Source organism: Spermophilus citellus, assembly GCF_964194105.1.
Source record: "Spermophilus citellus genome assembly, chromosome: 2".
NCBI lineage: Eukaryota > Metazoa > Chordata > Mammalia > Rodentia > Sciuridae > Spermophilus > Spermophilus citellus.
The window spans coordinates 196,054,874-196,068,227 of NC_138183.1; the positions used below are offsets into that span (position 1 = coordinate 196,054,874).

A 13,354-nucleotide genomic window follows, 5' to 3' on the forward strand; every position below is an offset into this window, starting at 1 on the left:
GCCAATCTCTCTTTAATCTTTCTCCTAGTCTAGTTGCTACTTGCTCTTTAATAGCGTGGACTAGTGGGCCTTGAGAGACCTGGTTATTGCCAAGTAGCCTAGTGGGTCTATCATGTGAGGTCTTGGCCCAAGGCCCAGATTATTTTTGCAGTGAGAGTTCAGGGCTTAATACTGATGATTCTACAACCTGTATACTCAGAAAAATGAGAAATTATATCCCATCTGTATATGATCTATCAAAGTGCATAAATGCATTCTACTGTCATGCATAACTAATTAAAACAAATAAAAAACCAAAAATTAAAAAATCATGACTATAAAGATACATTATATTAAATAATGAATATAGCATATTGTACATATCTCCAAAGTTCATATTCTTAACTGCTATGCCATGTTAGAGTAGGTGACCAGGGGCTGAGGTTGTGGCTCAGTGGTAGAGCACTTGCTTAGCATGCTTGAGGCACTGGGTTTGATCCTCAGCACACGTAAATGTAAAGATATTGTGTCCACCTTAAACTAAAGGATGAATATTAAAAAAAATACAATAGGTGATCAAATTGCTGACCAAAGGATTACCAAAGGACCAACTAATTAACTGATAATTATATGAAGGAGACCCCCCAAAAAAGTACTAGCAACCTTCTTGTCAGACTTGGTTCTCTTGGAATGTGGTTTTGAAATCACAGAAGTAACTGAGGGCTTCATCAGGAGGCACCACAAGTCTATTACTGGAAAGAGATTATGATTCAGGAGCCCATTTCTCATTGCTTATTCTTTCCCTGGAAGTGAAAGGATTTGCTAAGGTCTAGTGTCTGCCTTGGTATATACCTGCAGGTATCACTGTAGCACAGGTGCTAGAGAGTAATACTTTTTTTTTCTACTGCTGTGTCATTACCCAAGGTATCCACATAGCTTATGACTTCATTTCATTTTCTGCTTAAATTCATTTTATACCTAAATTCATTCCATTTTCTAATTTTACCTCTTGCTGCTTAATTTTTCTTCATTGTACTTCCACCACCTGACATATTATTTATTCATAATGTTTTACCTTGTTTTTCTCCCCCAGAACATAAGCACCATGAGATCTGTGACTCTGTTTTGGACAGTGTGTTCTAGAGTGGTACCAAGCAAGTAGTAGGTGCTTAATAAATGTTTTTTTTTCTCCCAATGGACAAATTATTTTGCAGTTTGAGACCACCTGCTTTCAAGGACCCTTATCATTTGGCCTCAGCAATACCCAATTCTCCTCATTCCTGTACTTGTCCCAAACTGGAGTCAGTGTTCTCTGCATATGATCCACACTTTATAGTTCTGTGTCTTTGCTCATGTTTCTTCCTCTGGTAGACCTGCATCTCTTGTTTACAAAGATTCTGACCAATCCTTAACATCCACCCCTTTTCAAATGAATGCAATATGAAAAAATAATTAACTACTGAATTGACATTAAATCCTAGGCATCTTCAAACTCATTTTCATGAACTCATTATTCAACAACTCTGGGAGATAAGTATTGCTAGATTGTAAGCTACATGGGGATAGTAGTCTCTCCTTGATCATTGCTTTTTTCCCCATGCCTATTATGGAATTAACACAAAATAAATATTTGTTGAATGACAGGATGACTATTTTATATAAAGGGAAATCAAAGTTCATAATGGTTAAGTGATTTGCCTAAGTTGGTCTATGGCAGGATAGAAATCAAGATCTTCAGCCTCACTTTGGTTTGTGTAGAGTCGGAAGGGTGGTAGAATGAGACTGACGTTATTACCCTATATACATGTATGATTACACTACTAGAGTGACCATGTACAGCCAGAGGAATGAGAAGTTGTGCTCTGTTTGTGTACAATGTGTCAAATTCATTCTACTGTAAAAATTTAAAAAAAAAAGATCTTCCAGCCTTGAATTCAGTGCTCTTCCTAATATATTCTATAATAAAAATTCAGTGTTCTGAAGTGCCTCGGGATTTGGCAATCTTTAATAACTTTATTTTTTTGTTACCTCAGAATAAAACAAGGTTTTTATTAATTTTACATAAAAATCTTTCTCAAATGGAAAAGACTCCTTTCCACCTATGAAACATATCATGGAGGCCAGAATATAGCTTTACTATTGGAGAAGTTAATTGATCAATTTTTGGGGCTCTCTGCTGATGTGCATAAGATAAATGCTTTTTAATCTTTTTATACTCCTTCCTTTACCTCCATAAGAAGTCTGTGGGGGAGTGAGTGGTACTGCTAGTGAGAAAATAGAAATACTAACAGAATGTACAATATAGGTTATCCAGAACCCACATATTGCCATCATAAGTTAATTTGAAGAATATTCTAGAGCTTGTGTTTATTTTATTTTCATCTCATTCTTTAATTTTATGTATATTTTACAATGTTTCTGTTAGTACATGAATCTAATTATAAGCAGATATACATATATGACAGCTTGTGTTCAGAGTTCTTTTTATAGATAGATTATATCATTAATAAGATTGGATACCACATGGTTAGTCACCTTGTGCATTTCTCTTTTTGTTGCCACTAGGGATTGGACCCTGGGCAATTGTACCACAGAACTATATTCCCAACCATTTTTATTTCTTATTTTGAGACAGTGTCTCTCACTAAGTTGCCCAGGTTGGCCTTGAACTTGCAATCCTCCTGCATAAGCCTCCTGAGTAGCTGGGATTACAGGTGTGTGCGCCACTGAGTCTGAGTCTGGCATCATGCATTTCTCTCTCTCTCTCCCTCTCTCTCTCTCTCTCTCGTTCTGTTTTAGTACTGGGGATTAATTTAGGGCCTCATGCATGCTAGGCAAGGGTTTAATCTACTACTGAGCTACTTCCATATCCTGCACCTCTTTTTTTTTTTTTTGGTACTGGGGACTGAACTCAGGGGCACTCAACTACTGAGCCACAACCCCATTCCTTTTTGTATTTTATTTAGAGATAGGGTCTCATTGAGTTGCTTAGCACCTCACCATTGCTGAGGCTGGCTTTGAACTCGTGATCCTCCTGTCTCAGCCTCCTGAACTTCTGGGATTACAGGTGTGAGTCTCTATGCCCAACCTTGTACCTCTCTTTTGAAGGACTGTTCATCATGGAAATTTCAGAGATTGGCTTTCTTTGGGTCTGTGTAGCATTGTTCCTCATCTTGCCTGAAATGTAGTCTGGGGCCACATGGCAGGCTCCAGGAGACTTATAATTTTACGATACTGTTTCTTGCTTTAATGTCCTCCTAGGATTTGGACATTTGAGTCATCTAGAGTCTACCTGTACTTTCCTGTAAACCCTCCTTGCCAAACTCTATAGCCTCTTATTGATAATGAGCTTTCTGCATTTGCTGTTGCCTTTTTCCTCATTTTTGCCCATGGATTTTTTTCCCTGTTTTTCTTTTTGAATGAGAAGGCAGAACAAGACTTTTACCTTTTAGGTACTTGAATCTGAGACAAGAGGTCCTGATGTCTCAGTTGGACTATTAAGCAAGATCATGTTGGGACTCATAGTTGGTATCTGAGATACAGATGTTATACAGGATACAGCTCATCATGGCTCAGACTGTGGTGCACTTGGGTGGATGACACCATGCTGCCAAACCCTATTTAATTAGGGTTTTTTGCTGCCTAGGTAACAGAATGATGTATAGAACTAAGAATAAATAAACAAAAACTGCCTTGAGGTTTGATCTGACATGCTGAAGTCATTATCATTTTCTCCAATAGCTTAGCTATATAAGGACTGGTTAGTTAGAGTCCATCCTCACTGAAGTATAGTGACCCCCTTAGAGACCTTTTCTCTCAATGCAATGTTTAGAGCATTGGTTCTCAGCTGGGGGTATTTTGCCTCCCATAGGACATTCAGCAATATTTGGAGCAATATTTGTCTCAATGATAGTATGTTACTGGCATTTAGTGGGTGTATGCCAGGAATATGTTAAATATCCTGAAATAATGCATAGACTGCTCCCACAACAAAGATTAATTCATTGGTGTAGAGGATGAGAAGTTCTGGTCTAAAATTACTCCTGTTGTGTAGGGTGCTGATAGAGTAGTTTCTACATGTTGAGAGTCTATGTCTAGGCTTGTATTAAGGCATCCTCCCAGGAGACAAAAGGCCCTTGAAGCACCGCTAGCCTTAGGCCTTTCTAGCAACAAAAAAATGTCCTTTTTTTTCTACTCTACATGCCAAACAGAGAGGCCTCTTTGTGCTGGATGCAGCCGAACTCCATTGGCAGCATTGGTGGGAGTGTGCTGTTCTCTGTACTTTACAAGCTAGCACTTGTCTGCCTTTTATATGTGTGTCACTCTTGTCTGCCTATATTACCTTACACTCCAGACCATAGTAAATGGTCATATTTGTAATGTGTGAAGATACAATTTTATTTTTAGGAATAACAGTGCGTTCTTCTTTCCTCAAAGTAATCCCAACTCTATCATCCTTCTTTTCCCATATCCTGGGATTTGACCATATCTCTTAGAAATAGTTTCTCTTTTCCTTCCAATGTAAATCTAGTGTGGGAACTAGGAATTTAGCCAAGTAGTGACTGAACACCCTTTGCCTAAGCCTCCAGTCTATTGTCTTCTAGGATACAGTCATTGTGCATACCATACCTGCCTTATTTCCTTCCCCTACCACCTTTCTTGTCTCACCTCCTGTGCCTCTGCATGTAATCTAATCTATCTTCAAAGTCAATCAGCATCAGAACTTTCCTCCTGAGCTCCAGCATCTTCCTGAGGACATTTTGCTTTTAACTTTGTTTCATGCATGATGTCTTCCTGGCTGGCTGTTTTGTATCATGTACCGAACTTCTCTGTGACAAAAATAGGAGAATGAAGTGACTGGTCCAAATTTTCCAACTTTTGTAGATTATGTGAGCTTAGGTTGACCGAAGCAACCTAAGATATGAGGCATGCCTGTATGAGGAATGTCTATTTTTTTTGACAAACATTTCAGAAGTTACCCATCTACATGAACTGAATATTTTTAGAGATATTGTTTGGAGGCCCACAGTTAGAACATTTCTGGAACTCCTCATTTAGGTTAGTTATTTTTTGAGTAAATTCTTATTGATGCCCCTGTATATTAAGCTTTTATATTAGAAATAGTGAATAAGCAAAAATGAATAGAACGTGGTTCAGAAGCCTTCAATGTTTCCGGACCATTAAAGGGAAATTAGACAACATCTGACAAAAGATAGTTTTTGGTAAAGATGTAGATCCTAAAAGAGAAGAGTGATGAATCTCACCATATTATTCTGCCTCTAAAAATTTTTTTGGCTTTTTAGTGCTCACAGCAGTGGTTTTCAAATTTGAGAAATGTACATATTTCTTCTGGGGAAAATAATTTATATCTGCAGTGCTGACTTAAATTATTTTTGTTTGGTTATTTAAATATATACAAACATAATGAAGTTTAAGTTGCTGTATTAAATTTGTAACAAATATAAATAAAACAGATTTATATTTTTAAGTAAAAATAAGCTCTAAATTTAATGAAATGGTACCTTTTTGCAGCAACTGTACATGCCAAACTTTCAGTTGCTCCCAGACTCTTTAGTTCATCATTGTCTGTATTATTAGGTGCCACCTGATGACTCATTCCTCCCACTATTTTTCACCATTTCAGCTACTGCAAACTTTGATATGTATAAAATATCATGATCTCATTTGACTTCATTTGGTATGAATGTATTCCCTGTGTATTAACTCCACTTCAGTTCCTTTACATAGTAATTGACTTTTGACAAAGTAGAGAGTTAAATTTGTTTTCTTTATGTCTAAATACCACACAAATATCAAAATTATTTTAAAAGAATAATTTTTATAATTATTAAAAAATTGCAACATTATATTAAGGGACAATTAGCTGTTATCTCCAGGTATAATGAAGATGTGGTTTGCCATGTTGCAAATGATCAATATTTATTTCAGTTAGAATTGGCTTCTATTATGACAAAAAAATCCTCTCAATCTGATATAAGCAAAAGGGGAAAATTTACTTATTGTCCCCAAATTGAAATATTATAAATAGGACTGTTCTGACTTAGGGTTTGGATGATGTCATCTGGATTTACCACTTGGTTCAGCTTTGCCTCTCAATGAAGGCTTTTAGCAGCATCAGGGAGGAGAGATAGATGGATAAATATAGATAGATTGTAATAGCTTAGAACACCATTTGTGGAGCCAGTCTACCTGAGACTAAATCTTGGCTTTACCGATTCTTAGTTGTATAACCTTGGGAAAGTTATATAATCTTTCTGTGTCTCAGTTTTATCATCTTTAAAATGAGGATAAAATGAGAATGGTGATGGTAAAGATTAATGAGTTAATATATCTGAGGTGCTTAGAATAGTACCACGATAAGTGATGCTGTATATTAATATTATTATTATCAATATTATAGTTTGGGATCATTTCATACAAGATGTCAGGGGTAGAAAAGCAAGTCTATTCCCTATGGGCCAAATAAAAATCCTGGTTTTTAGTTTCTTCAACTTCAAGTTGGGTTAAGTGCTCATTTCTGAATTGAGTGCTCTGGACAAGAGGATGGACTATATTACATTAATTGACTTAACGTGGCTTATATTCTTTTGTCAAATATTTTTTTTAAGAGAGAGAGAATTTTAATATTTATTTTTTAGTTTTCGGCGGACACAACATCTTTGTATGTGGTGCTGAGGATTGAACCTGGGCTGCACGCATGCCAGGCGAGTGTGCTACCGCTTGAGCCACATCCCCAGCCCTTTAAAATTTTTTTTTTTTTAAAGAGAGAGTGAGAGAGGAGAGAGAGAGAGAGAGAGAGAGAGAGAATTTTTAATATTTATTTTTTAGTTCTCGGCGGACACAACATCTTTTGTTGGTATGTGGTGCTGAGGATCGAACCTGGGCCGCACGCATGCCAGGCGAGCGCGCTACCGCTTGAGCCACATCCCCAGCCCCCTTTAAAATATTTTTTAGTTGTAGGTGGACACAATGCCTTTATTTTGTTTATTTATTTTTTATGTGGTGCTGAGAATCGAACCCAGAGCCTCGCACGTGCTAGATGGGCACTGTACTACTGAGCCACAACCCCAGCCCCACGTGGTTTATATTCTTTACGCCTACCAGTTGATTTAGCTTTGTCTGAATCATATTACCTGAGAGCAAGTGGTGATTTTCCTAATTCAAATTCAGAGTACTATTGCCACCAACAGGAGAAGTGGATGCTTGGTTGTAAAAATGACCCATATTTATTACGACCTATCAAATAGATCAATCATATTAGGTGATCATGTGATGTTATGACAATCTCTCTGGGTACAGTTCTTGGCAATTTATATTGAGTACTGGAACATTTATCTTGAAAATTTGAATTATAGTTAAGAAAATATATTTTATATAAAAATATCAGTTTTTGTCTCTAGGTTCTTTTGTGTTACAAACCTAAATTTGAGGCATATTGGTAATTGATTTAAAGCACATATGTCATAAAATTCCAGGCAAATATCTTCTAGCTATTTTGCTTTAACACAATTATGAACACAAATGCTACGTGGTTAATGAAGTTGAGAGCCTGTACTCTTACATATGTAGATAATCCAAACTATATTTTTGTTTTTTAATTTAAGATTATCTTCAAAATAAAAATATAAAATTGAAACATTCTAATAGTAAATTATCTTGACCTGTGCTATTCAACAGAACTTTTTTTTTAAATAATGGAAATTATATGTATTCTGTGTTGTTCAACATGGTAGCCACTAGTCACTTCTAGCTATTAGGCATTTGAAGGGTGGCTAGTGCTGTTGAGGAACTGAATTTTTAATTTTATCCAAGTTTAGTAAGTTTATATTCAAGTCAGCACTTGTGGCTACTGGTTATTACTTGACAGCACAGCCCTGAATAGCATCATTGAATAAGAGAATAGATGCAAAGTGCCTAACATGTTTTATAAAAAATGCATAAAAGATAGGAGTAGAGAGGTTTATACTTTTCTTCCTATGTAGGGTTGGATCTCTCTTAGCAGGCCAGAGCAACCTGAAACAGGCTTAGCTTTCTTAGCATGGCAGTCAAGACACTTCATGACATGTTTTCAATTTCCTTCTGCTACTACATTCCATAATTTAGATACATTAAATTTCACATTTTTCTTTGCACCTGCCTTCATTCTGTATCAGGTGCATTCTTTCCTGGTATTCATGAAATGTTTCAGATGAGCTCTTACTATTTTATTTTTTGGCACCAGGTATTGAACCCAAGGGCACTTAATCACTGAGCAACACCCCCACCCCTTTTATATTTTATTTTGAGACATGTTCTTTCTAAGTTGCTTAGGGCTTTGTTAGGTTGCTGAGGCTGGCTTTCAATTTGTGAGCCTCCTGCATCAGCCTCCTTAGTCCTTGGGATTACAGGCATGTGCCAGTGCACCAGGCTTCTTACTAATTTATTATCTTTTAAGTTGCAATTTATCATTTTCCCTGAGCCTAAACCCTGGTCAGATATTTCCTTTCTCCTCTGTGCTTGTTGTCTATTTCTTATCAGAATCTATGCTTCACTGATGCTGTTTAGTTTTTGATCTCTTCCACTGGAATGGGAACTAACTTTTTGTAGGCTTGGCTCCAAGTAATCCCTTTATGAACACTTAGTTGGATAATTGAATGATGGATGAATGGATGGGTGGTTCTAAACCTTGTCACATTTATAATTTTAAAAACATTTTAAAATAAACTTTATTGGGATATAACTTACATTTAAGAAGATACACCTATTTTAAATAGTTTGATGAATTTGATGGGTGTTATCATTTGTGTAATCATCATCACTTCAAGATACAGAATATTTCTCTCTCTCTTTTTAAGTTGTCAGTGGAATTTATTTATATGTGGTGCTGAGAATGAACCCAGTGCCTTACACATGCTAGGCAAGTCTCTAACACTGAGCCACAACCTCAGCCTAAGATACAGAATATTTCTGTCATCTCAGAACATTGCATTATGTTCTTTCCCAGTTAGGTCCTGGCTCCAGCCAACCATTGATCTCCTTTCTATCACTATACATATGTCTTTTCAGGGTTTCATATAAAGAGACTCATACAGTGTGTACTTTCATACTTAGAATGTTATGGGCAAGAGAGATGTTAAACTCAGAAACGTGTTAAATGTTATGGGTCACATATGATCATAACATTAAGTACAAGCAATGTTTGACATTTTAGAATCATAATTTACTTTTCTCTTTCCACAGTATACAATTGGACCGTGGATGAGGTGGTACAGTGGCTGATTACATATGTGGAACTGCCTCAGTATGAGGAGACCTTCCGGAAGCTGCAGCTCAGTGGCCATGCTATGCCAAGGTCAGGAGGGGAGTACTGGTTTTTTCTTACCTGAGAGCATAAGGAATGGGCTGGAAGTGAGTCTGCCTTCAGGTTGTTCTGGCCAGTTAAGTGAGGTTTTAGTCTTTTGGGGGCAGAGTCTATAGACAACTCCTCTTACGTCTGTTGTGCACTTGTTATAAAGCACGATAGACACTCTGCATATATTCACATTAGTCTTGGAATAGTACTAATAGCTGCCAGTTATTGAGTGCTTAGTACATGCCAGGCATTCTTCTCAACACGTTATATACAGTATCTCATTGGATTTTTTCATTTTATTAACACATTATATACAGTATCTCATTTGATTGTTACATAAATCTTGTAAAGATGGATATTATAGTATATAGCTGATGATACTGATTAAGTAACTTTTCCAAGGTCACAAACATGACTAGTTAGGGGCAAAACTATGATTTGTCGGAGGTGTTTCTTTTTACTTTTCTTGTTCTCCCAGAAGCTATCCTTTGATCACCCAGGAGCCTCAGGACTCTTTTAGCCTCCCCTTGGTTATCCACATACAATTTATTTGCTTTGACAAAAATAGTACAGAGATTGGGGCCAACTGCCATTGGTTCTCTCATCATTGGAATGACTTCTCCAATAGCTGTTGTGTTATAACTTTTTGCCTTTTTTTGATAGGCAAAACATGCTAGGGCTTGAAGTGGGAGTGGGAAGGGATGGAGCACTACTTGGACTTCTTATTATGTCAAACTAGTCATTTAGTCATTAATCCATTTATGTCATTCAGTTATTAATCCATTTACTTATTCATTCAATAAATATTTACTGGGTACCAGCTTTGTACCAAGCATTTGTGCTGGGTGCTGGGGATAAAGATGACAACAACCTGCCCTTGCAGGGCTTACCCTCTGGTAAGTGCTCGTTATGTATAATCTGTCATTTTATTATGTAAGTACATCTGATTATGAGCTTCAGCACAAGGGGAAGGGGAAGGTAAAGCTGTTGCAATGCACACACATTGCGTTCTTCAGCCACAGAGTTACCAGACACTGCTGATCAGGCCTAGCTGAGCTAGCTTACCTCCTCTGCTTCCTGCAGCCTCCTCCTCACAGCTTTTTCTTACTCTCCAGAATAATGTTTGTACTTTTCTTTATAATAAAGCACTCTACTAGTGTGTATCTCTGCACCTACCTATTACTCTAGTTCTCACAATTCTGGAAGGAAGGAATTACTATTCCATTCTTTGGGTGAGCAAATTGAATTTTAATATTTTATAATTTGTCAGGCTGGTAAGGGACAGAGCTAGGATTTGAGCCCAAGCCTGCCTTATTCTAAGTACCCTGTTTTTTTCACTTCATCTTCCTCTTGTGCTGTGTGGTTGAAGATAGGCTTATTTGTTTTGTTTTTCTTTTTTTTTTTATTGGTTGTTCTAAACATTACAAATCTCTTGACATATCATATTTCATACATTAGATTCAAGTTGGTTATGAACTCCCAATTTTACCCCAAATACAGATTCAATTTAGTTCTATTAACAAAACTTCATTAAGCACCTACCACATGCCATGCTTTCTGCTAGGCCTTGAGGACTAAGGTGTAATAGACCTGACCCCTATCTTGGGGAACTCCATGTCCATTGGAAAAGGAAGACAAATGAATAGATGATTGACCATAAAGTTCTAGGATGTAGATTTCTTTTTTGCCACTCATGGAAACAGCACTATAACCATGTGGATTCTTGGCTTATTTCATTAGAAGTAATGGCTATAGTTTGAATTTAAAAACTTCAAAGCATAGAATAAAAAGTCAGTTCTCAGGTTATGAAACTATTTAGTCCTTTTGGGACTAGGATTAGAGCCAAGACCAGGTCCAGCCAGGATGGGCACAGGAGTAGAAGATGGCAAACTGTGGTGCCTTTAGTGAATGAGGTGGAGCAGTAGTTCTAGGGCCATCACCAGCTAATATGGTATAAAGGGAAGAATCTAGCAGATCTAAGTTCACTCCCTGACTTTGCCAGTTACTTATATGTGATTTTGGGCAAGTTACTCAACTCTTTTAGTTTTCTTATCCACAAAATGGAGCTAATAATAGAACTGATTCCCTCCCTCCCTCCCTCCCTTCCTTCCTTCCTCCTTTCCTTCCTTCCTCCCTTCCTTCCCTCCTTTTTGGTATCACAGGTTGAACCAAGGGGCATATCCCCAGCCCTTTTTTTTTGTATTTTATTTAGAGATAGGGTCTCACTAGGTTGTTTAGGGCCTTGACAAGTTGCTGAGGCTGGCTTTGAGCTCTTTATTCTCCTGCCTTTCAAGTTGCTGGGATTACAGATGTGCATCTCTGCGCCCAGCTAGAACTGATTTCTTAAGGTTGTTGAAGGACTGATTGAGGAATTGTATATAAAATGCCAGAATAATACAAGATACATAGTAATTGCTTGGTAAATGCTAGCTCCTTTTTCTTTTCTATTGTTTAGAAGTAGAGAACATACCAGTTCTTAGGTATCCTTGGGAAATAGACTGTAGAAAATATGGTAATGTTTATTTTGCTTAGTCAGATACTAAGTCCGTCACACCTGACAGAAATGATTCAAAGAGGAGCCTTAAGAACTTCCAGGCTTGTAAGAAGCATCTGATTTTACATAAGTTTTACAAAGAAGGAAACTGAGGTCCTAGAGGAGAGAACTAGCAGACAAGTGAATCACTGGTAGAGCTGGGACTAAAAGCCAGATCTCCTGATGCCCTGATCACAGTGCCTCACTGCCTTTCTTGTAGGTGGGCTTGATTACTTTCCAAGATCAGAAAAGGAAGTAGCTTGCTCCTGAATGCTAAGACAGGAGTATAAACCACTTACTGTGAAGTCAGAAGTTTTTCTTCTGTCTGGGGAAATAAAGCTGTGTATCAGATAAAGGCACCACTTACAGAGAGTATCTTTGAGTCAGAGAACTGACCGCTACTTTTTGCCTTAACAGGCTAGCTGTAACCAGTACCACCAAGACAGTATATAGTATTAAATGTTCATCTTATGACCTAGATGACTTAGACTCTTTCCTCCTATACCTACTGTGTTCCAACCGAGAAAAACGAAGTCCAGTTTTCTAAAAATTTTTAAATATATATTTTTTAGTTGTAGATGTACATAATACCTCTATTTTATTTATTTTATTTTTATGTGGTGCTGAGCATCGAATCCAGTGCCTCACATGTGGTAGGCAAGTACTCTACCACTGAGCCACAACCCCAGTCCTAGTCCATTTTTCCCCCCTAGGCTATTTTCTTTTTTATAGACTCTTTCTTATTAAAGTTATCATTGACAGTATGGTCGAAGGTCATAAAAATTACAGAAATCTGATCAGAAGTAAATTGTATTGCAGTGACTCAAATACATCCAGTAAGACTAACTCAAATTCTGTCATCATCAGGTTTACATATGATGACAATTGGTTAGGATTAGTATAATTCAGAAGTCCCTCTAATCCACTGGGTCATGCAGTGTGGCATTTTGACCTGGGCTGGACAGGATAATGCATTTACAAGAGGTAGGAAGTGGGGCAGATTATATAGAGATTAATTCCTGGAAGGAGAAACAACAAAAAATTTATAAAGTTTATAAATTTATAAAATTTTACACCTGTGAAAATTTTAATGGGTAACCCTTAGAGGGTGGGTTACTTATGAGATGGTGGATATGGGGAGAGGGTGAACAAATTCCTAGTGAATGTTTTTTATCCCTCTGTACTCCTTGTTGAGACCCTGCTGATATAACTCTGTGTCCTAGAATGCAGAGGGAGCAATCACCAAGAGCTTAAAGTGTTCCTGGAGGAGGTAGGTAATCTTTCTGGATCCTTCCTGCCTTTGTTGTCAGGGAACTGACCCATTAATTTTTGCCTCAACAGGCTAGCTGTAACCAATACCACCATGACAGGAACTGTGCTGAAGATGACAGATCGGAGCCATCGGCAGAAGCTGCAGCTGAAGGCCTTGGACACAGTGCTCTTTGGGCCTCCTCTCTGTGAGTCTTGTGTAGAGAAGGGCTGCTGCTGTG

General features: G+C 37.5%; 1 protein-coding gene across 9 annotated transcripts in view; it reads left to right on the top strand.

The window, feature by feature from the left end:
* Nucleotides 1-13,354, top strand: part of STIM1 (stromal interaction molecule 1) — a 225,818-nt gene that overhangs the window by 169,901 nt on the left and 42,563 nt on the right. For all 9 annotated transcript variants that reach the window (XM_081281995.1, XM_081281997.1, XM_081281996.1 and 6 more), the window contains exons 4-5: nt 9,220-9,331; nt 13,206-13,321. In XM_081281995.1, the coding sequence (XP_081138121.1) occupies nt 9,220-9,331; nt 13,206-13,321 (228 nt within the window). The remainder of the gene's footprint in view (nt 1-9,219; nt 9,332-13,205; nt 13,322-13,354) is intronic.